The sequence below is a fragment of the Dama dama genome, chromosome 9, assembly GCF_033118175.1.
Source record: "Dama dama isolate Ldn47 chromosome 9, ASM3311817v1, whole genome shotgun sequence".
Classification (NCBI taxonomy): Eukaryota; Metazoa; Chordata; class Mammalia; order Artiodactyla; family Cervidae; genus Dama; species Dama dama.
This window is the reverse complement of record NC_083689.1, coordinates 7614506-7637381: the sequence shown is the minus strand read 5'-3', so window position 1 is coordinate 7637381 and position 22876 is coordinate 7614506. Positions and strand designations below refer to the sequence as shown.

At 45.3% G+C, this 22876-nt stretch overlaps 1 protein-coding gene across 1 annotated transcript in view; it reads left to right on the top strand.

Annotated features, from left to right (window-relative positions):
- WNT3A (Wnt family member 3A) overlaps window positions 1-22876 on the top strand; it is a 60827-nt gene that overhangs the window by 5550 nt on the left and 32401 nt on the right. Inside the window, exon 2 of the mRNA XM_061149527.1 lies at window positions 11605-11846. Coding sequence (XP_061005510.1) covers window positions 11605-11846 — 242 coding nt within the window. The remainder of the gene's footprint in view (window positions 1-11604; window positions 11847-22876) is intronic.

Below are 22876 nucleotides of genomic sequence, written 5' to 3'. Positions count from 1 at the left end.
GGTGGGGCAGGTGGGCCAGATAAGCAGCTCAGCTTATGCAGGAAGAAAAGATTCCAGGTACTTGAAAAGAAGAAGTAACCAGCCTCCGAAAGAGTGGTAGTGGGTCCCTGAGGAGGGGTGCTATTGGGGACAGAGGCGGAGGAAGGGGAGAGCTGTCTAAAAGTTGTGGTGACCAGCCCTTGAAGGCATCAGTGGCTTGAACCTGGAGGGGCCGCCTCCTGGCCTGAGCAGCTTTGAGGGCAAGAGAAAAGAGGCAGCATGCAGAGGAGAGAGATGGGGAATATTTAGTCTTTGCTGAGTAACAACCGACCAGAGTTATGGCTTCAAACAGCACCTGTGCACTAGTTCACAGCTCTGCAGACCAGAGATCTTGGAGGTTTGCCTGGGTTTCCTGCTTATGATGTCCAGAGGCCAAAATAAGTGTTGGCCAATCTAGCAACTAATGTGCTCCCAACTTCACCCAGCTGTCAAATTCTGGTCCTTGCGGTCTCCATGTTCTTGCAGCTGTCTGCCACGGTGGTTCTCTGCTCCTCGAGGCTACTTTCTGGTCTCAGAACGCAGCACCTTCATCTCAGAGCCAGCAACAGCTTCAGACGCTGTTCATGTCTCTGACTTCTGCTGCTAGGTGAAGACTCTGCTTTGAAAGCATACTTGTGGTTAGAGTAACCCAGATTGGTGGCCCTGATATGTCTGCTTTCCACTGCATGTCCTGCAGATATAGCAAGTGTAATCTGTCTGTATTCACAGTCCCAGACAGGAAGGTGGGCACTCTGGAGGCCTTGTGAGAACCTGGACTTGGTGGCCAGGAGAGCAGGAGAGCAACCACCTCCTTCAGGGCGTGCACAGCCGCTCTCTGTCATCAGATCTCATGTGTGTGTGCTAAGTGGCTTCATTCATGTCCAACTCTTTGTGACCCTATGGACCATAGCCCACCAGGCTCCTCTATCCAGGGGATTCTTCAGGCAAGGATACTGGAGTGGGTTGCCATGCCCTCCTCCAGGGGATCTTCCTGACCCAGGGATTGAACCCAAGTCTCTTATGTCTTCTGAGTTTGCAGACAGGGTCTTTACCACTAACGCCACCTGGAAAGCTCAAACCACATGTCCCTTCCCAAATGCTCCTGAGCCATCTCCCTCTGGGCGCCAGTCCCCTGGGACAAGAAAATGATATCTTTATTTGTACCCACCACTAACTGCAGTTGAACTCACCTTCAGTTATGAATGGAGGTGACAAACTGCAATAGCCTTTGTGGTTTTCTGCTATCGCCAGGAGAGAAAGCAGATACTTTCATCTCAGAAGACGATGGCAGTTGGTGCAGAGATTACACAATGTCATTGAGCCCTCAGCCCACTATGTAGGCTCAGTAAAGAAACTCATGGTCCTGAATCACAAGCTTGTTCCCTGTTGTTGTAACCCGATGTCAGTCTGCTTGTTTGGTTGTAACTGTTTCTTTCTCCTCCCTTGGGTCTGGGATGATGACTTGACTATAGAGCAGAGAGTTTCTACAGGCCAAACCTGCTTTCTAGTGCTCACATCTCACATAATTGGTTTGTCTATCAGGATGGAGACCTTGCTAGTACACAGCCCAACACAGGCTGACTTCGGCAGTCTCTCCATGGACATGCTTCTCTGCTCCCAGATCTGACTCAGGAGTCCAGGCTGCATTGGTGTTACAGCGTTTTATATGCCCTGAGCACTTGGGGAACACAGAACACCAACGTGGTGGTGCCCTGTAGTTGCAGCACTTTTCAGTTTACAGCATCCCTCTCCCACTAAGCTGTCTCTAGTTCCTGGAGAGACCCTTAAACAGGACAGTACCTGGTTGTTCCTGGGGTCTGGGGTCCAGAGTCCTGGTGGACGCTGCTCCCCACCAACCTGTCCAGCCCCTAGCCCCAGGTCAATGTACCTTCCACCTCCTCCCGGAAGACCATGGGAGAAGGAGTTACAAATCTTCATCTTCCAAGTATTAATTGACTGAGGGTACCTACCTCCTCCTCAGATTAGAAATCTGAATCTTGGGAGCGTTGAGAAGATAGCACATGTCCAGTTTGGAGTTTTCTTCCAGCTTTATGGAGATATAGAAGGCAATGGCACCCCACTCCAGTACTCTTGCCTGGAAAATCCCATGGGCAGAGGAGCCTGGTGAGCTGCAGTCCATGGGGTCGCAAAGAGTCGGACACGACTGAGCGACTTCACTTTCACTTTTCACTTTCATGCATTGGAGAAGGAAATGGCAGCCCACTCCAGTGTTCTTGCCTGGAGAATCCCAGGGACGGGGGAGCCTGGTGGGCAGCCGTCTACGGGGTCGCACAGAGTCGGACACGACTGAAGCGACTTAGCAGCAGCAGCAGTTGACGTATAACATTGTGTAAGGTTAAGGTGTACAATGCAATTATTTGATGTATGTCCATGTAATAATGATGTATATATTGCAAAATGATTACCACAGTAAGGTTAGTGAACACACTTTGGATATTCAATATAAATGTTTATGAACCAATTTATCCTTGAAGGCTCAATCAAAATTCAGTTACATCAACTGGGCCCCTGTGACCCTTCTCTGCCCCCTTTCTCCCACACACAGACTCCTCCCATGTCTGGCAGGACCCCCCCAACTTTCTGCCCTACATGGGCAGGGTCTGCATCACCAGGATCCTCTTGGTTGCCCAGCTCTGGGACAGAGGAACCTTTCTGGAAATAATTCAAGGAACTTAAGAGGCCACCAGGCCTAGCGTGGGTGAAAGAGGGATCCAGTTGGGATTGGTGGAGGCCAGAACAGGGGAGTTCTGAGCTGGGAGTTCTCCCTCTGGGCTGGGAGCTGGCTGCCAGGACTCTGGCCTTGCTTGGGGAGTGGGAATAAGGGACCTGACTGGGAGGAGGCCAGGAGAAGGCAGGGGCAGGGGCACTAACTCAGCACTGCAACCTTGGGACGAGGCTGGGGAGAAGCCATGAACTCGGGAGCCCCTCTGCTTTCCCTGGAGCTGTGGCCTGGCAGTATGAGGAGAGGTGGGGACAGGCTGCAGGGTTCTGGGGATGGGCAGCTCAGCCGCCACCCACAGTGAGCCCCGGCATCTGGCATCTGGCAGGGGGACAAGCACCCTGGGACTGGTGAGGACAGAGAGAGATGGAGTCCGCTTTTTTTTTTTTGTCTGAATTAAGTGGCCCTTTGTTTTTCCACTTGTTCTGAGTCTCCAAGTACGTTCAGCCAGTTAAAGAAATCCACTCAGAAATCAACTGAGTAGATTTTCCTTCTGACCAGACCATCTTCATCCCTTCTCCAGTTTGAGCCCGGCTGCCAGCAACAGAAGAGAAGGAGAGAACCCCACACACCTCAGGAGCCAGCCACCTTCAGAAAGGCTCCAAGACCAGAGCCATGAAGGGCAAACCCTACGCTAATGTTCCATCAGGAAGTGTTCAATCATCCGAAAGGATGCAGGACTTGAACAAAGAACACCTATGTACCCACAATGCACATTCTGCTTGACCCAGTGTATTCCATACCTCACCATCCCTTCTATTCACCCACCTATTCATTGCGTGTTTTTATGTGACCTCAATCCACTCTTTCCCTGAAGACTTTGGCTGGCTCATCATCAACTAGAGTTCGACATTTGTTTGCAAATCACATCCCATGTGGAGCGTCAAAATGTGGAACAGATGGGTGCAAAACATCCTGAATCACAGGGTGGAAGAGCCAGAGCTGATCAGGGCAGCCTCACCTGGAGTGACAGCTCATTCCTGCTTTAAAAATCCCTGGTGGTCCAATGGTTAAAAGTCCAGTTTGAAATGCAGGCTACACCAGTTCAGTCCCTGGTCCAGGAGGATCGCACATGCCGCGGAGCAGGTAGACCGTTGCCCCACAGCTACTGAGCCAGCACTCCAGAGCCCACGAGCCGCAGCTCAGGAAGCCTGCTCACCCTGGAGCCCATGCTCTGCAGTGAGAGAAGGCACTGCCATGAGAAACCCACACACTGCAACTAGACAGTGGCCCCCACTTGCTGCAAGGAGGGAAAGCCCGCTCAGAGCAACGAAGACCCAGCGCAACCAAACATAAGTCCTTTTTTTAAAAATGGAAGCCCCTTCAGTCCCAGGCAAACAGGACAGTTGGTCCCAGCCCCACCTGACCTGCTGGCCTCTAAGGCACCTCTGCTGGGAGTCCTGGGTGCTCTGAGGAACATAGATTGAAAACCACTAGCCTGGCCCCGACAGCGATCTCTCTGGCCTGGCAACGCCATCGAGGCCTCCAGAACTGGCCATAGCAGCCCTGTCTTTGCCTGAGGCAGAAGGAGCCTGGTGAGTGACCAGCCAGGCTAGCAGAGGTGGACTCCAAGCTATGGAAGCACAGTAGCAGCTGCTGAAGGGCCCTGAGCCAGAGCCCTGATTCTTCCCCAACCTAGCTCTCACCCTGTGTTCCACCTGCTGGCTTCACAAGGCCACCTGGCTGTTCAGTTCTCATGGCCCCCTCCCCATGAGTCCTCCCACTATTTAGAGGTTGTCATCCGAAACTTATGCCGCCAGTTCCAAGTTACACCCTGCTTGTGCTGAGTGGAGTCGGAGAATGATGCTGGGCAAAGGTGGGAGGTGAGGACATTCAGGGTCACTGTGAGAGTGTACCACATGGTGGAAACTGATGGCCAACCTGGGCCAGGAGCAGTCAGAGCCAGCAACATATGCCGATACAGGCAGAGTGGTCACCGGGGCCAAGACAGGGATGGCTCAGTGGGTGGGAGGGCACAGAAATTGGCTGAAGTCACTTGGGTAGGTGGTGGAGGTGACAGTGTTCTGAAGGAAACTGAGGTCTGGGGAGTTTCACCCTCTGATTTATAAGTGGGAAGTGAAGTGAACTGTTAGTTATTCATTCGTGTCTGAGTCTTTGCGACCCCACGGACTCTAGCTTGCCAGGCTCCTCTGTCCATGGGTCTCCAGGCAAGAATACTGGAGTGGGTTGCCATTCTCTTCTCTGGGGGAATCTTCCCAACCCAGGAATCAAACCCAGGTCTCCTGCACTGCAGGTGGATTCTTTACCACCTAAGCCACCAGGGAAGTGGGAGGTTATCCACAAAAGCTCAGACTGAGAGTGGCAGAGGGCATGCGGGTTAGACACAGTCTATCTCACCCACTGACCCTCACCAACTTGTCCTGGACATCTGAACTCAGCCTGGAGTGGGCAGAGCTGGCCTATCATCTCCACCCTGAAGTCCTCACCCTGCCCACTGGGTGCCCTCAAGAGCAGAGATCGCTGACCCTGGCCTGCAAGCCACGTCTCAGTCCAAGTGCCAGCTTCCCCCCATCCTCCCATCTGTGCATTCGGCCCATGCTGGTCCATCAGGAAGCTAAACACCTCGGTCAGCACAGAGGCCCCAGAGAGACAGCGGCAGCCCCTGCAGTCTCCACTCAGAGCCGTCTGTGCAGGACAGGGAGGCTCAGATCACAGAATACTTCCTAGAGAGGAGAGACCTCACAGCTGGGTGAAAGAAGGGGGCTGCCCTTTCTGAAAACTTTGGGGTCCCAGACTCTGAGGTGGGGGTGGGAGAAAGCTAGGGAGGGTCAGGCCTGGCCAGGCACCCACGATTCAATAGGCTCTGCAGGTAATGAAGGAACAAGTGAGGGGACAGGCCAACCCCACAGTTGGAATGCCACTCCAGGAATACAGACTCAGGCAGGGCCATGGGGATGTCTGTGATATCCACTGTGAGATCATGGCTGGGTTTTGGCTCATCAAGGCATGAGGATGTATAGCATGGAGACGGCACCCAGGGAGGGGTGTCAGATATTAAGGCACAGATGTAGGAGGGACCTAGGAGACCAGGAGTCTGGTTTGGAGGCTTCAGGTCTTCCCTAGAAATGGGGGCACTAGAGATGGCCACCCATGAAAGGAAAGTTCAGCTCCACTTGAGCATGTGGATGCATGGTGTCATGGAAATTCCCTGGGGAAAATAGGTTTTAACTCATGAGAGATGCACTTGATCAGGAAGGAAGAGCAAGCTGAGGATAGAGGTTGCCCAGAAATGGTGGGCAGAATGGGCACAGGATGACATGATACCAAACTTGGGAAACCCTGTGTTCAAGACTTCAAGAAGTTGCCCTCTCCTCAGCCAGCTAACTGAATATACAACTACATAAGTGCTGCAGTGGGGAGGTGTAGAGGGTGACCCACACAAGAGGGCAGGGGGATTGTGGGAGATAAAAGGGACTCTGTGTGGCCACAGAGTTCTGTCTCAGCCCCTGTGGGGTCCCTGGGTCCTGGTGCACACAAGGTTTGTTTGAGCCCTCTGAGCGTCTCTGGCAGGAATGGGGTTTGATTCTAAACATGAATTCGCCCCTCCTACCATCTTGCTGGGGCTTCTCCTTTGCCCTTGGGCACGGGGTATCTCCTATTCCACATGGGATATTCTCCTTCAAGAATACACAGAAGAACTATACAAAAAAGGTCTTCACGACCCAAATAATCATGATGGTATGATCACTCACCTAGAGCCAGACATCCTAGAGTGTGAAGTCAAGTGGGCCTTAGGAAGCATCACTACGAACAAAGCTAGTGGAGGTGATGGAATTCCAGTTGAGCTATTTCAAATCCTGAAAGATGATGCTGTGAAAGTGCTTCACTCAATATGCCAGCAAATTTGGAAAAATCAGCAGTGGCCACAGGACTGGAAAAGGTCAGTTTTCATTCCAATCCCAAAGAAAGGCAATGCCAAAGAATGCTCACACTACCACACAATTGTACTCACTCACACACTAGTCAAGTAATTCTCAAAAGTCTTCAAGCCAGACTTCAACAGTATGTGAACTGTGAACTTCCAGATGTTCAAGCTGGTTTTAGAAAAGGCAGAGAAACCAGACATCAAATTGCCAACATCCGTTGGATCATCGAAAAAGCAAGAGAGTTCCAGAAAAACATGTGCTTCTGATTTATTGACTATGCCAAAGCCTTTGACTGTGTGGATCACCACAAACTGGAAAATTCTTAAAGAGATGGGAATACCAGACAACTTGACCTGCCTCTTGAGAAATCTGTATGCAGGTCAGGAAGCAACAGTTAGACCTGGACATGGAACAACAGACTGGTTCCAAATAGAGAAAGGAGTACGTCAAGGCTGTATGTTGTCACCCTGCTTATTTAACTTATATACAGAGTATATCATGAGAAACGCTGGGCTGGAGGAAGCACAAGCTGGAATCAAGATTGCTGGGAGAAATATCAATAACCTCAGATATGCAGATGACACCACCCTTATGGCAGAAAGCAAAGAAGAACTAAAGAGCCTCTTGATGAAAGTGAAAGAGGAGAGTGAAAAAGTTGGCTTAAATCTCAACATTCAGAAAACTAAGATCATGGCATCTGGTCCCATCACTTCATGGCAAATAGATAGAGAAACAGTGGAAACAGTGGCAGACTTTATCTTTTTGGGCTCCAAAATCACTGCAGATGGTGACTGCAGCCATGAAATTAAAAGATACTTACTCCTTGGAAGAAAAGCTATGACCAACCTAGACAGGATATTAAAAAGCAGAGACATTACTTTGCCAACAAAGATCCGTCTAGTCAAGGCTATGGTTTTCCCAGTAGTCACGTATGGATGTGAGAGTTGGACTATAAAGAAAGCTGAGGGCCGAAGAATTGATGCTTTTGAACTGTGATGTTAGAGAAGACTCTTGAGAGTCCCTTGGACTACAAGGAGATCCAAACAGTCCATCCTAAAGGAAATCAGCCCTGAATATTCATTGGAAGGACTGATGCTAAAGCTCAAACTCCAATACTTTGGCCACCTGATGTGAAGAGCTGACTCATTTGAAAAGACACTGATGCTGGAAAAGATTGAAGGCGAGAGGAGAACGGGATGACAAGGATGAGATGGTTGGATGGCATCACTGACTCAATGGACATGAGTTTGAGTAACCTCCGGGAGCTGGTGACGGACAGGGAGGCCTGGCGTGCTGCAGTCCATGGGGCCGCAAAGAGTCAGACATGACTGAGCGACTGAACGGAACTGTGGCCACAGAGATGCTTGTGACAAAGTCCCACATTGACTGAGAGATGGATGGAGACAGGAACTGTGCCCAGAGCCTGGTGCGGCAGGAGTAGGGGGCTGGCAGAGTGTGAGAGGATGGAGGTGGACAGATCTCACAGGACTGTGCGGAATGAGGAAGTGTTCTCTCTGGGTCATCCAATGAGACATCTCCAGGTGCTGAAGGGCGTGGGCTGTGTGCCTCGAGGCAAGGCGGCCTCTGGAGATTTTGGAGACAAAGAGGGAAAGATGTTAGGGTCTGATTTGTATTTCCAGAGGGTAGATTTGTTTCTCTGAGGGACGGTGATTCCCGTTTCCTCTCATTCTCACCACAGATGGATGGATCTGGGTTGGACTCAGAGTAGGATTTACTGCAAGCATCATAGTGCAGGTGTGCGGCTTGCTAAGGAGCACAGAAACCTTTGTCCCATGTTCTTAGGGGCGCCTAACCCTCCAGGAGAGAGGAGATGCTGAACAAGAGGAACCTCTGGGGGCCCAGCTGAAATGTTTACAAAGTCACCCACCAAATAAAGGAAAGGGAAACAGACATTCCCACCTGAATCCCACCAGAGAAACCTACCAGATAAGCAGGGACCATCTTGCCAGGCAGAGGGGTCAGTCTGGGTCTGGGACACACCCCACCAGAAACCCCAGTGGGAGGAGGAGATGGGGCTCTCAGAGGAGGAGGAGAGAGTGCTGAGGTTAAAGGCCAGGTGAACATGGGTAACACCTGTACCACTGTGCCAAGAGAGTGAGCAGATCTCTGGGAGCCAAGTAAGAAAGCACAGAGCCACCCCACACCCAGTGGTCCCCCTAGGTCCACAGGGCCTCCCATGCATTGGTCTTCTCCTACCATCCTAAACATTTTCATGACCCTGAGACACCCTGAAGAACCTTTGTGATATCCGTGGTTGATGGGAGGCAGGCTTCAACAGATGGCCCCGAAAAAGAGCAGCGGCCACACAGTCGTTCACATGGAGTTTCCACCCAGGGGTGAAGGACGCATTGAGACACAGGAACCAAGCAGAGCTCTGCCGAACAAGAGCCCATAACCCCACTACAAAGACAGATGCTCCCACAGATGGCAGAACCATGGGTTATCCATCAGATTGGGCAGGTATAACAACGTGTCACCGTGGGATTGGGGAAGCTCTTTCCTTCTGCCCTGGAAAGGGCCTGCTGGTTTTTCCTCTGAAATCAAGGGGTAATCAAACCTGTCCATCCTAAAGGAAATCAACCCTGAATATTCATTGGAAGGACTGATGCTGAAGCTGAAGCTCCAATACTTTGGCCACCTGATGCAAAGAGCTGACTCATTAGAGAAGACTCTGATGCTGGGAAAGATTGGGGGCAGGAGAAGAAGGGGACGACAGAGGATGAGATGGTTGGATGGCATCATTGACTCAATGGACATGAGTTTGAGCAAACTCCAGGAGATGGTGAAGGACAGGGAAGCCTGGCATGCTGCAGTCCATGGGGTTGCAGAGTCGGACACAACTGAGTGACTGAACAACAATCACAAATAGTAACATGACCATATTTCAATCAGTTGTGACACATAAACACGGGTGTAACCAACAGCCCTGTCAAACACAGAGCACTTCTTCACCCTAGACCCTAGCGGTCCAGTAGAACTTTCCACAGTGACCGAAATGTTCTTATATCTAACCATCCAACATGGTAACCACAGATCATGTATAGCTAAGAAACCAAATTTTTCTCTCATTTTTTGTGATTTTGCTTAAATTAAATAGGCACATGTGGTGAGTGGGAACCATTTGGCAAAGCACAGCCTGAGATACATTTTCTCATACTGCCTTTTGGTCAGGCCAGACCTCTCATGAGAATGAGGAAACTATCCTGATTTCTGTACCTATCCACAGTGTTGCTGGGCCTTGGTCTCCATCAGCAGAATCATGGTCACCCACACTGTATCAGGTGTCACTTAAGCTCCCTGCCAGGGAGATCTCTGACCTTTGCACGAGCAGGCCACTCCTCTCTATTTCCATGTAGCATTCCACTGCAAGAGTAAACACTGTCTGTTCATCCACGCTTCTGTGGATGCATCCTTTGGTGGTTTCCAAGTTTTTCTCTGATGATCACAGCCCTGTGAATATTCTTAAGCACATCTTATTGTGTGCATATGCTTTGATATCTGTTGAGTAAATAGCCAAAAGCTTGCTGGAATGGTGGGCATGAGTTCAGCAGTGGTTTTCACCTATATGATTTATTTACCCACTTCTGTGCCCCATCTCTATGTGTGTGCATGCATGCTAAGTCGCTTCAGTCATGTCTGACTCTTGGTGACCCCATGGACTGTAGCCCACCAGGCTGCTCTGTCCATGGGATTCTCCAAGCAAGATTACTGAAGTGGGTTGCCATGCCCTCCTCCAGGGTGCCCCATCTCTAACTCCACTCTAACAGCAGAAAGCAGAGAACTAAAGAGCCTCTTGATGAAGATGAGAGTGAAAAGACTGGCTTGAAATTCAACATTCAAAAAACTAAGATCATGGCATCCGGTCCCTCACTTCATGGCATACAGAAGGGGGGAAAGTGGAAGCAGTGACAGATTTTCCTTTCTTGGGCTCCAAAATCACTGTGGACGGGGACTGCAGCCATGAAATCGAAAGACACTTGCTCCTTGAAAGGAAAGCTATGACAAACCTAGACAGCATATTAAAGAACAAAAATGTCACTTTGTTGACAACAGTCCATATAGTCAAAGCTATGGTTTTTCCAGTGGTCAGAGTGAGAGTTGGACCATAAAAAAACTGAGCACTGAAGAATTGATGCCTTCAAATTGTGGTGCTGGTGAAGACTCTTTAGAGTCCCTTGGACTGCAAGGAGATCAAACTAGTCGATCCTAAAGGAAATCAACCATAAGTATTCATTGGAAAGACTGATGCTAAAATTCCAATGCTTGGCCACCTGATGCGAAGAGCTGACTCCCTGGAAAAGACCCTGATGCTGGGAAAAATTGAGGGTAGGAGGAGAAGAGGATGGCAGATGATAAGATGGCTAGATAACATCATTGACTCAATGGACATGAACTTGAGCAACTCCAGGAGATAGTGAAGGACAGGGGAGCCCAGCATGCTGTAGTCCCTGAGCTGGACTTGACTTAGCTACTGAACAACAACAGCATTCTCTAGAAGTGATTGTTCTCCTGCCGCAGACCCGCAGTACCTCCTCTGGACAGCCCCTGTACTGACTCAGCATCACCTGTATGCTTGAGTTCTGTTCTCTGTGTTCCTGAACAGTTTCAGCGTGCTGCTGTCTCCACCCCATTGGGGCCAGGCCCTCTGCAGTTGTGCAGAGAAGCAGGGAAACCTCTGCCACTTCCTTGATTTCTTTTCTGTCAATCCATGTGCACGTCACGTTGTTTTGTGCTAAGTCTCAGGTACAGGATAGGGACAGGCTTCCTCCATGGTAGAAGCACATCCTGCCCTGGAATGCTCAAGTATCTGGAAGGAAAGGGCCTGTGTGCATCCTCCAAAGAAAGCTCACCCTAGGACAGGCCTGACTCCTGCTCCCGGTTCATGGGCCAGAAGGGCACTTCCCCTACTAACCAGGCCTCCTTGTCCTCCTCCCCCAGGTCCCTGGCTGTTGGACCCCAGTACTCTTCCCTGGGGACACAGCCCATCCTCTGCGCCAGCATCCCAGGCTTAGTACCCAAGCAGCTGCGTTTCTGCCGGAACTACGTGGAGATCATGCCCAGCGTGGCAGAGGGCATCAAAATCAGCATCCAGGAGTGCCAACACCAGTTCCGTGGCCGCCGCTGGAATTGCACCACCATCAACAACAGCCTGGCTATCTTTGGCCCCGTGCTGGACAAAGGTACACGTGGTACCCGTCATGGCTAACCAGGCAGAGGTGGCAGCCCAGGGATGTGGATGTGGCAGGGCTTAATCCAGCTTCCCCGTCAGTGGGAGTGGGCACAAGCCAGTTCGTTTCTTTCCTGCCTCTGTTTCTCACTTGTGCTCAAGCATAGCAACAGCACTTGCAGTAAGGGGGCCGTGCTCATTACTATAGGGATCTCCCATGTGGGTCCTTTCCAATGCTCACCCACTCTGGAGGGTGCTCCTGGAGTTTGGGAAGGGTATAGGATCACACAGAGATTCCTCCTGCTTCCCCATTCCCAAAAAACAGTTACACAATTCCACGGGGACAGGATTAACCACTGCAGTTTTCCTGAAGGAGCCAGGACTTCAGGCAGGTCTTAGAGAGAAAATACCAAAACAGAAAACAGGAAAAAGGGTGAGGGTTGGGGATCACAGAGGCACACAGCCGAAGTTATCCGTGGTCCTGGAGCCAGGGAAGAAGAGATCTGGCAGGTTGGGTGTTGGTTAACTCTTGGTGAAGAGCAAATTTGCACAAGACATAGTAGCTTAAACAATAATAATCATGTGTTGTTGGTCCCAACATCTGCAGATGTGGGAAGATGCAGTAGGCAGGGCTGGTCTCTGCTAACAAGAGAGAGAGAGATGAGCTGGTCTTCATCTCTCTTACATGCTTGGTGGCCCCTGCTGCTTCTGCATATGACCTGGGTTCCCTTAAATGCAGTGGCTGGGCCCTCCAGCAAGTGAGGAAAGAGGGAGGGAAAGAGAAAAAGAGAAGAGGGAGAGAGGCTTCTTTCACTGAGCATAATGTTTTCAAGATGCATCCACCTGTATTATGTTTTGGTACTTTATTCCTTTTAATGGCTGAATTATATTCCATATTATGGATGGATCACATTTTATTTATCCATTCATTTGTTAGAGGACAGTTAGTTTGTTTCAAGCCTTTTTTGGGCTGTTGTGAATAATGCTGATGTTTCAAGTATCTGAACACCTGTTTTTCAATTCTTCTGGGTATATTCCTGGAAGGAGAATTGCATAGTAATTCTGTGTTTCGAGGAATTACCAAACTCTTTTTCCACAGCAACTGCACCATTTTGCTCTCCCACCAGCAATACAAGAGGGTTCCAGTTTCTCCACATTTTTGCCAATGTTTGTTATTCTCTCTTTTTTTTTTTTTCCTTTAGCCCTCCCAGTGGCTCTGAAGTTATGTCTCATTGTAATTTTTATTTGCACATCCCTGATGACTAATGATGTTGAGCATCTTTCCGTGGGATCGTTGAACATCTGAATGTCTTCTTTGGAGAAATGTCTATGCAAGTCCTTTGCCCAGTTTTTAATTGGGTTGTTTGTGTTTCTATTGTTGAGTTGTCAGAGTTCTTCATATATCCAACACTGGACACTTATCAGAAATATACTTTTCAAATATCTTCTCCCTTTATAGATTGTCTTTTCACTTTTATGACAGGGTCCTTTGATGTACAGAAGTTTTAAATTTTGATGACATTCAATCTACCTATTTAGATATCATATCAAAGTAAACTTTGCTTAATCTACAGTTATGAAGTTTTACACTTGTGTTTTCTCCTAAGAGTTTCATAGTTTTACTTCTTACATTTAGGTCTTTGGTCTATTTTTAGTAAATTTTTGTATATAGTGAGAAGTAAGGGTCCAGCTTAATTCTTTTGCATGTGGGAAACCAATTATCTCAGCACCATCTGTTCAAAAGACTAGTCTTTCCCCTATTGAATAGTCTTGGCACCCTGGTTAAAAATCAATTGTCCATGGATGTCTGGGTTTATTGCTGGACTTAAAAGTCTATTCCATTGGTCTATATGTCTACCATTCTTCCAATATGACACTATTTTGATTTCTATAGTTTTATAGTATGCTTTAGAGTTGGGAAGTATAAGTTCTCAAACTTTATTTTTATTTTACAATTGCTTCGGCTTTGATTGTTTTGGCTTTTGGAGAATCCTTTACAATTCCATATGAATTTTAGGGTTGTTTTTTCATTTCTGCAAAAAAAAGATTTTTTGAATTTTAATGGGGATTGCATTGAATCTGTATATTAGTTTGAGAAGTATTACCATTTTAACACTATTTTTTTCTAATCCATGAACATGGGATTTTTCCATTTATTTAGGTCTTCCTTAAATTTTTAGCACTGTTTTATAGTTTTCAATGAACAAGTCTTATCCATCTTTGGTTAATGCATTCCTAAATATTTTATTCTTTTGATGCTATTATAAATGAAATTGTTTCATTCACTTCCTTTTCAAATTGTTCATTGACTATGTATAGAAGTACAATTGATTTTTGTGTTTTGATCCTGTATCCTGCAAATTTTATTAATTTTTTCATTAGCTGTGAGAGTTTGTGTAGATTCTTTAGAATTTTCTATATATGAGATCAAATCATCTGTGAATAGAAATGTTTTTGCTTCTTGCTTTCCAATTTGGATGCCTTTTCTTTCTTTTTCTTGCCTAATTGCTCTGGCTAGCACTTCCAGTACTATGTTGAATATGAGCAATGAGAGTGGGTACTCTTGTCTTCTTCCTGATCTTAGAGGGAAAGCTTTTAGTCTTTCACCATTGAGCATATGATGCTAGTTGTGAATTTTTCATAACTTCCCTTTATCAGGTTAAGGAGATTGTCTTCTATTCCTAATCTGTTGAGTGTTTGTATCATGAAAAGGGTACTAGATTACATCAAATGCTCTTTGCGTGGTTTTGCCTTCATTCTGTTCACCTGGCATTTCTTCTCAGGAATTCTTGCCCACAGTAGTAGATATAATGGTCATCTGAATTAAATTTGACCATCCCGTCCATTTTAGTTCACCGATTCCTAACAAGTTGATGTTCACTCTTGCCGTCTCCTGTTTGACCACTTCCAATTTACCTTGATTCATGGACCTAACATTCCAGGTTCCTATGCAGTGTTGCTCTTTACAGCATCAGACTTTACTTTCACCACCAGACACACCCACACCTGGGTGTCATTTTTGCTTTCGCTCAGCCTCTTCATTCCTTCTGGAGCTATTTCTCCACTCTCCTCCAGCAGCACATTGGACTCCTACTGACCTGGGGGCAGGGGTGGGGTCTCATTCTTCAGTGTCCTATCTTTTTGCCTTTTCATACTATTCATGGGGTTCTCAAGGCAAGAATGCTGAAGTGGTTTGCCATTCCCTTCTCCAGTGTACCACATTTTATCAGAACTCTCTACCATGACCTATCTGTCTTGGGTGGCCCAACATGGCCTGACTCATAGTTTCATTGAGTTACCCAAGGAGGCTGTGATCCATGTGATCATTTTGGTTAGTTTTCTGTGATTGCAGTTTTCATTCTGTCTGCCCTCTGACCAATGAGGACAAAAGGCTTGTGCAAGCTTCCTGATGGGAGGGACTTGTGGGAAAAACTGGGTCTTGCTCTGGTGGGTAAGGTGATGCTCAGTAAATCTTTATGCAATTCTTTGCTGATGGGTGAGGCTGTGTTCCTTCTCTGTGGTTTGGCCTGAGTCTAGCCCAGTCCTAGAATCTGTAGTCTCTATCGTTGGCTATAGGCTCTATGGTAGGCTCTAGGCTCCACGGTAGGGGTCATGGCGACCTCCTCCAAGAGGACTTATGCCAGCATGCTGCACCTCCCAGGACAGCTGCTGCCAATGCCCCGATCCTGAGGCCAGCCACTGTTGACCCACGCCTCTGCTGGAGACTCCCAAACTCTCACAGGCAAGTCTGGCTGAGTCTCTTGTGGGGTCGCTCCTTTCTCTTGCGTTCTGGTACACACAAGGTTTTGTCTGTGCCCTCCAAGAGTCTTTGGCGGGTATGAGGTTTGATTTTAAACATGATTGCACCCTTCCTACCATCTTACTGTGGCTTCTCCTTTGTCCTTGGACATGGGGTATCTTTTTTTGGTGGGTTTCAACATCCTCCTGTTGATGGTTGTTCAGCAGCTAGTTGCAATTTTGGTGTTCTCTCTGGAAACTGAGTGCACATCCTTCTACTTTTCTCATATATACATACATACATACACATATATATATGTATATATGCTAGATTATATATATATATATACACATTAATATACAGTATTTGTTTTTCTCTTTTGACTTACTTTACTCTGTACAACAGGCTCTGGGTTCATCATCTCAATTCAGCTGACTCACATTCATTCCTTTTTATGGCTGAGTAATAGGCCTTGTATCACATGACCACATCTTCTCATGCGTTCATCTGTTGGTGAACATCTAGGTTGCTTCCATGACCTGACTATTGTAAATAGTGCTACAGTGAACATTGGGGTGCATGGGTCTTTTCCAGTTATGGTTTTCTCAGGGTATATAACCAGTAGTGGGATTGCTGGGTCATATGGTAATTCTATGTTTAATTTTTTAAGGAAACTCCACACTGTTCTCCATAGTGGCTATACCAATTCTTCTTTTTTCTCTACACTCTCTTCAGCATTTATTACTTATGGACTTTTTGATGATGACAATTCTGACTGGTGTGCATTGATACCTCCTTGTAGTTTTGATTTAGTATTTCTCTAAAAATTAGTGATATTCAGCATCTTTTCATGTGTCTTTTGGCCATCTATATGTCTTCTTTGGAGAGATGTCTATTTAGGTCTTCCACTCATTTTTTGGTTGGATTTTTTGATTTTTTGATGTTGAGCTCCATGAGCTGTTTGTATATTTTGGAGATATTATTTGTATATATTAATTATATGTGTATAGATAATATTTGTATATATTAATTTCCCTTTCTGCTCTATTTGTATATATTAATCCTTTGTCAGTTGCTTAATTTGCAAATATTTTTACCCATTCTGCTGGAGTTTCCCTGGTGGCTCAGATGATAAAGAATCTGCCTGCAATGCAGGAGACCCCAGTTTGATTCCTGGGTCAGGAAGATCCACTGGAGAAGGGATAGGCTACCCACTCCAGTATTCTTGGGCTCCCTTGTGTCTCAGCTGGTAAAGAATCCACCTGCAATGAAGGAGACCTGGGTTCAATCACTGGGTTGGGAAGACCCCTGGAGAAGGGAAAGGCTACCCACTCCAGTATTCTGGCATAGAGAGTTCCATGGACTGTATAGTCCATGGGGTTGCAGAGTCAAACATGACTGCAATGCAGCAGAGTCAGGTTCGACCCCTGGGGTTGGAAGATCCTTAGAAGAAAATGGCAACCTACTCCAGTGTTCTTGCCTGGAAAATCCCATGGACAGAGGAGCTGGCGGGCTACAGTCCATGGGGTCACAAAGAGTTGAACATGACTGAGTGACTAACACTTTTTTCCCTTTACCCATTCTGAGAGCTGTCTTTTCATTTTGTTCATGGTTTCCTTTCCTGTGCAAAAACTTTTAAGTTTAATTAGGTCCCATTTGTTTATTTTTCTTTTTACATTTTCATTATTCTAGAAGGTGCAAGAACTTCTTTGCAGGAAAGATCTTGCTGTGATTTATGTCAAAGAGTGTTTTTCCTATGTTTTCCTCTAAGAGTTTTATAGTGTCTGGACTTACATTTAGGTCTTTAATCCATTTTGAGTTTGTTTTTGTGTATGATGTTAGGGAGTATTCTAATTTCATTATTTTACATGTGGCTGTCTAGATTGCCCAGCACCACTTATTGAAGAGGCTGTCTTTTCTCCATTGTGTATTTTTGCCTCCTTTATCATAGATTAGGTGATCATAGGTGCATGGGTTAACTTCTGGGCTTTCTATCCTGTACCATGGATCTATTTCTCTGTTTTTGTACCAGGACCACACTGTCTTGATTACTATAGCTTTGCAGTATACTTTGAAGTTGGGAAGCCTGAATCCTCTAGCTCCATTTATCTTTCTCAAGATTACTTTGGCTCTTTGAGGTGTTTTCATACAGATTGTAAAAATTTTTGTTCTAATTCTATGAAGAATGCCATTGGTAATTTGATAGGAATTCCATGGAATCTGTAGCTTGCTTTAGGCAATATACTCATCTTTATTATATTGATTTTTTCAATCCGAGAACATCATATTTCTCTCCATCTCTTTGTATCCTCCTTGATTTTCATCAGTGTTTTATAGTTTTCTGAATACAGGTCTTTTGCCTTCTGAGGTCAGTTTATTCCTAGGTATTTTATTATTTATGTTGTGATGGTAAGTGTGGTTGTTTCCTTAATTGCCCTTTCTGCTCTTTTGTTATTAGTGTGTAGGAATGCAGGCGATTTCTATGCATTAATTTTGTATCCTACAACTTTACCAAATTCACTATGTCCAGTAGTTTTCTGGTGGCATCTTAGGATTTTCTACATATAGTATCATGTCATCTGCAAACAATGACAGTTTTACTTCTTCTTTTCCAACTTGGATTCCTTTTATTTCTTTTTCAGCTCTAATATCCATGGCAAGGACTTCCAAAACAATGTTGAATAAGAGTGATGAGAATGGACATCCTTGTCTTGTTCCTGATATCAGGGGAAATGCTTTCAGTTTTTCACCATTGAAAATGATGTTTGTTATATATTGCCTTTATTATGTTGAGGTTCCCTTTATGCTCATTTTCTGGAGAGTATCATAGATAGGTTTTGAATTTTGTCAAAAGCTTTCTCTGAATCTATTGAGATGATCATATGGCTTTTATTCTTTAGTTTGTTAATATGGTCTATCACTGCATAGACTATCACACTGATTGACTTGTGTACATTGAAAGATTTGTGTATATTCCTGGGATAAATCCCGCCTGATCATGGTGTATGATCCTTTTAATGTATTATTGGATTCTGTTGTCTAGTATGTTTTTAAGCATTTCCCAATTATTTTAAATCAATTTATTTGTAAAAACAGAAAAAGGAAAGAAATAAACAAAACCATTAACAGTAGTACAGTTGATACAGTTGCTAAGGCATTAATAACTTATAAAAGACATAGTAGCTAGATAAGTGTGTGTGTTCACTTGCTAAGTCATGTCCAACTCTGTGACCACATGGACTGCAGCAGCCAGACTTCCTTGTCCTTCACCATCTCCCCGAGTTTACTCAGATTCATGTCCATTGAGTCAGTGATGCTATCTACAACCATTTTGTCCTCTGCCACCCTCTTCTCCTTTTGCCTCTCTTTCATCAGGGTCTTTTCCAATAGGTCAGTTCTTCATATCAGGTGGCCAAAGTATTGGAACTTTAGCTTCAGCATCAGTCCTTTCAATGGCTATTCAGAGTTGATTTCTTTTGGAATTGACTGGTTTGATCTCTTTGCAGTCCAAGGGACTCTCAAGAGTCTTCTTGAAAGCATTAATTCTTCAGTGCTCAGCTTTCTTTTTGGAGAAAGTAATGGCAACCCACTCCAGTGTTCTTATCTGGAGAATCCCATGAAAAGAAGAGCCTGGCGGGCTACAGACTATGGAGTTGCAAAGAGTCAGCCATGACTCAGCAACTAAACAACAACAACAGCCTTCTTTATGGTCCAGCTCTCACATCCATACATGACTACAGGAAAAACCATAGCTTTTACTATATGGACCTTTGTCAGCAAAGTGATGTCTCTGCTTTTTAATACTCTATCTAGGTTTGTCACAGCTTTCCCTCCCAGGAGCAAGTGTCTTTTATTATCACAGCTACAGTCACCATCCACAGTGATTTTGGAGCCCAATAAAATATAATATGTCACTGCTTCCACTTTTTCCTCTTCTATATGCCATGAAGTGATGGGACCAGATGACATGATCTTAGTTTTTTGAATGTTGAATTTTAATCTAGCCTCTTCACTTTCTGCCATTACAGTGGTATTATCTGCATATCTGAGGCTGCTGATATTTCTCCTGGTAATCTTGATTCCAGCTTGAGTTATCCAGCCTGGCATTTCCCATACATTAAATAAGCAGGGTGATAATATACAGCCTTGGCATACTCCTTTACCATTCTGAACCAGTCTGTTGTTCTATGTCTGCTTCTAACTGTTGCTTCTTGACCTGCATGTAGGTTTCTTAGGAGACAGGTAAGGTGGTCTGGTATTCCCATTTCTTTAAGAATTTTCCAGTTTGTTGTGAACCACACAATCAAAGACTTTAGCGTACTCAAAAAGCATAAGTAGATGTTTTGCTGAAATTCCCTTGTTTTCTCTATGATCCAGGAAATATTGGCAATTTAATCTCTGGTTCCTTTGCCTTTTCTAAACCCAGCTTATATGTCTGGGAGTTCTCGGTTCACGTACTGCTGAAGCCTAGCTTGAAGAATTTTGAACATAACCTTTCTAGCATGTGAAATGAGCACAGTTGTAAGGTAGTTTGAACATTCTTTGGCTCTATACATGGCCATCACCAGATAGTCAATACAAAAATTAGATTGATTATATTCTTTACAGCTGAAGATGGAGAAGCTCTATACAGTCAGCAAAAACAAGACCTGGAGCTCACTGCAGCTCAGATCATCAGCCCTGTATTGCAAAATTCAGGCTTGAACTGAAGAAAATAGGAAAAACCATTAGGCCATTCAGGTTGACCTAATCAAATCCCTTATGGTTATACCATATAGGCGACCAGTAGATTCAAAGGCTTAGATCTGGTCGACAGAGTGCCTTAAGAACTATGGACAGAGATTCGTAACACTATACAGGAGTCAGGGACCAAAACCATCTGAAAGAAAAAGAAATACAAGAGGCAAAGTGGTTGTCTGAGGAGGCCGTACAAGTAGCTGAAAAATGAAGAGATGCGAAAGTCAAGGGAGAAAGGGAAAGATACCCAACTGAATGCAGAGTTCCAAAGAATAGCAAGGAGAGATAAGAAGGCCTCCTTAAGTGAACATTGCAAAGAAAAAGAGGAAAACAATAGAATGGCAAAGACTAGAAATCTTTTTACGAGAATTGGAGGTATTGAGGGAAAATTTCATGCGAAGATGGGCACGATAAAGGACAGAAATGATAAAAGACAGAAAACTATTAGGTAAAGACCTAATAGAAGCAGAAGAGATTGAGAAGAGGTGGCAAGAGTTTTGTTGTTTTTGTTCAGTTGCTCATGTCCAACTCTTTGCAACCCCATGAACTGCAGCATGCCAGGCTTCCCTGTCCTTTACTACCTCCTGGAGTAGGTTCAAAATCATGTCCATTGAGTCAGTGATACCATCCAACCATCTCATCCTCTGTCGTCTCCTTCTCCTCCTGCCTTCAATCTTTCCCAGCATCAGACTCTTTTCTATTGAGTCGGCTCTTCCCATCAGGTGGCCAAAGTATTGGAGGTTCAGCTTTAGCATCAGTCCTTCCAATGAATATTTAGGATTGATTTCCTTCAGGAATGACTGTTTTGATCTCTTTGCAGTCCAAGGGACTCTCAAGAGTCTTCTAAAACACCACAGTTCAAAAGCATCAATTCTTCACCAGTCAGCCTTCTTTATGGTCCAACTCTCACATCCATACATGGCTACTGGAAAAACCATAGCTTTGACTATATGGCAAAGTGATGTCTGCTTTTTAATATGCTATCTAGGTTGGTCATAGCTTTTCTTCCAAGAAGCAAGAATCTTCTAATTTCAAGCCTGCAGTCACTGTCTGCAGTGATTTTGGAGCCCAAGAAAATAAAGTCTGTCATTGTTTCCAGTGTTTCCCCACCTATTTGTCATGAAGTGATGGGACCGGATGCCCTGATCTTAGTTTTTTGAATGTTGAGTTTTAAGTCAGCTTTTTCACTCTCCTCTTTCACTTTCATCAAGAGGCTCTTAGTTCCTCTTTCCTTTCTGCCATAAGGGTTATCTGCATATCTGAGGTTATTGATATTTCTCCCAGCAATCTTGATTCCAGCTTGTGGTTAATCCAGCCTGGCATTTTGCATGATGTACTCTGCATACAAGTTAAATAAGCAGGGTGACAATATACAGCCTTGATGTACTCCTTTCCCAATTGGAACCAGTTTGTTGCTCCATGACCAGTTCTAACTGTTGCCTCTTGACCTGCATACAGATTTCTCAAGAGGCAGGTAAGATGGTCTGGTATTCCCATCTCTTTAAGAATTTTCCACAGTTTGTTGTGATCCACACAGTCAAAGGCTTTAGTGTAGTCAATGAAGCAGAAGTTGATGTTTTTCTGGAACTCCCTTGCTTTTTTATGATCCAGTGGATGTTGGCAATTTGATCTCTGGTTCCTCTGTCTTTTCTAAATCCAGCTTGAATATCTGGAAGCTCTCAGTTCACATACTGTTGAAGCCTAGCTTGGAGAATTTTGAGCATTACTTTGCTAGCACGTGAAATGGGTGCAATTGTGTGGTAGTTTGAACATTCTTTGGGATTGCCTTTCTTTGTGATTGGAATGAAAACTGATCTTTTCCAGTCCTGTGCCCACTGCTGAGTTTTCCAAATTTGCTGGCATATTGAGTGCAGCACTTTAACAGCATCATCTTTTAGGATTTGAAATAGCTCAGCTGGAATTCCATCACCTCCTCTATCTTTGTAGTTATGCTTCCTAAGGCCCACTTGATTTCACACTCCAGAATGTCTGGCTCTAGGTGAGTGATCACACCATCATAGTTATTTGTGTCATTAAGATCTCTTTTGTATAGTTCCTCTGTGAATTCTTGCCACCTCTTCTTAGAATCTTCTGCTTCTGTTAGGTACATACTGTTTCTGTCCTTTATTGAGCCCATCTTTGCATGAAATGTTCCCTTGGTATCTCTAACTTTCTTGAAGAGATCTCTAGTCTTTCCTATTCTATTGTTTTCCTCTATTTCTTTGCACTGTTAACTTTAGAAGACTTTCTTGTCTCCTTGCTATTCTTTGGAACTCTGCATTCAGATGGGTGTATCTTTCCTTTTCTCCTTTGCCTTTTACTTGTTTTCTCAGCTATTCATAAGGCCTCCTCAGACAACCATTTTGGCTTTTTGCATTTCTTTTTCTTGGGGATGGTTTTGATTACCGCCTCCTATACAATGTCACGAACTTCCATCTATAGTTCTTCAGGCATTCTGTCTATCAGATCTAATCCCTTGACTCTATTTCTCACTTCTACTGTATAATTGTAAGGGATTTGATTATAGGTCATACCTGAATGGCCTAGTGGTTTTCCCTACTTTCTTC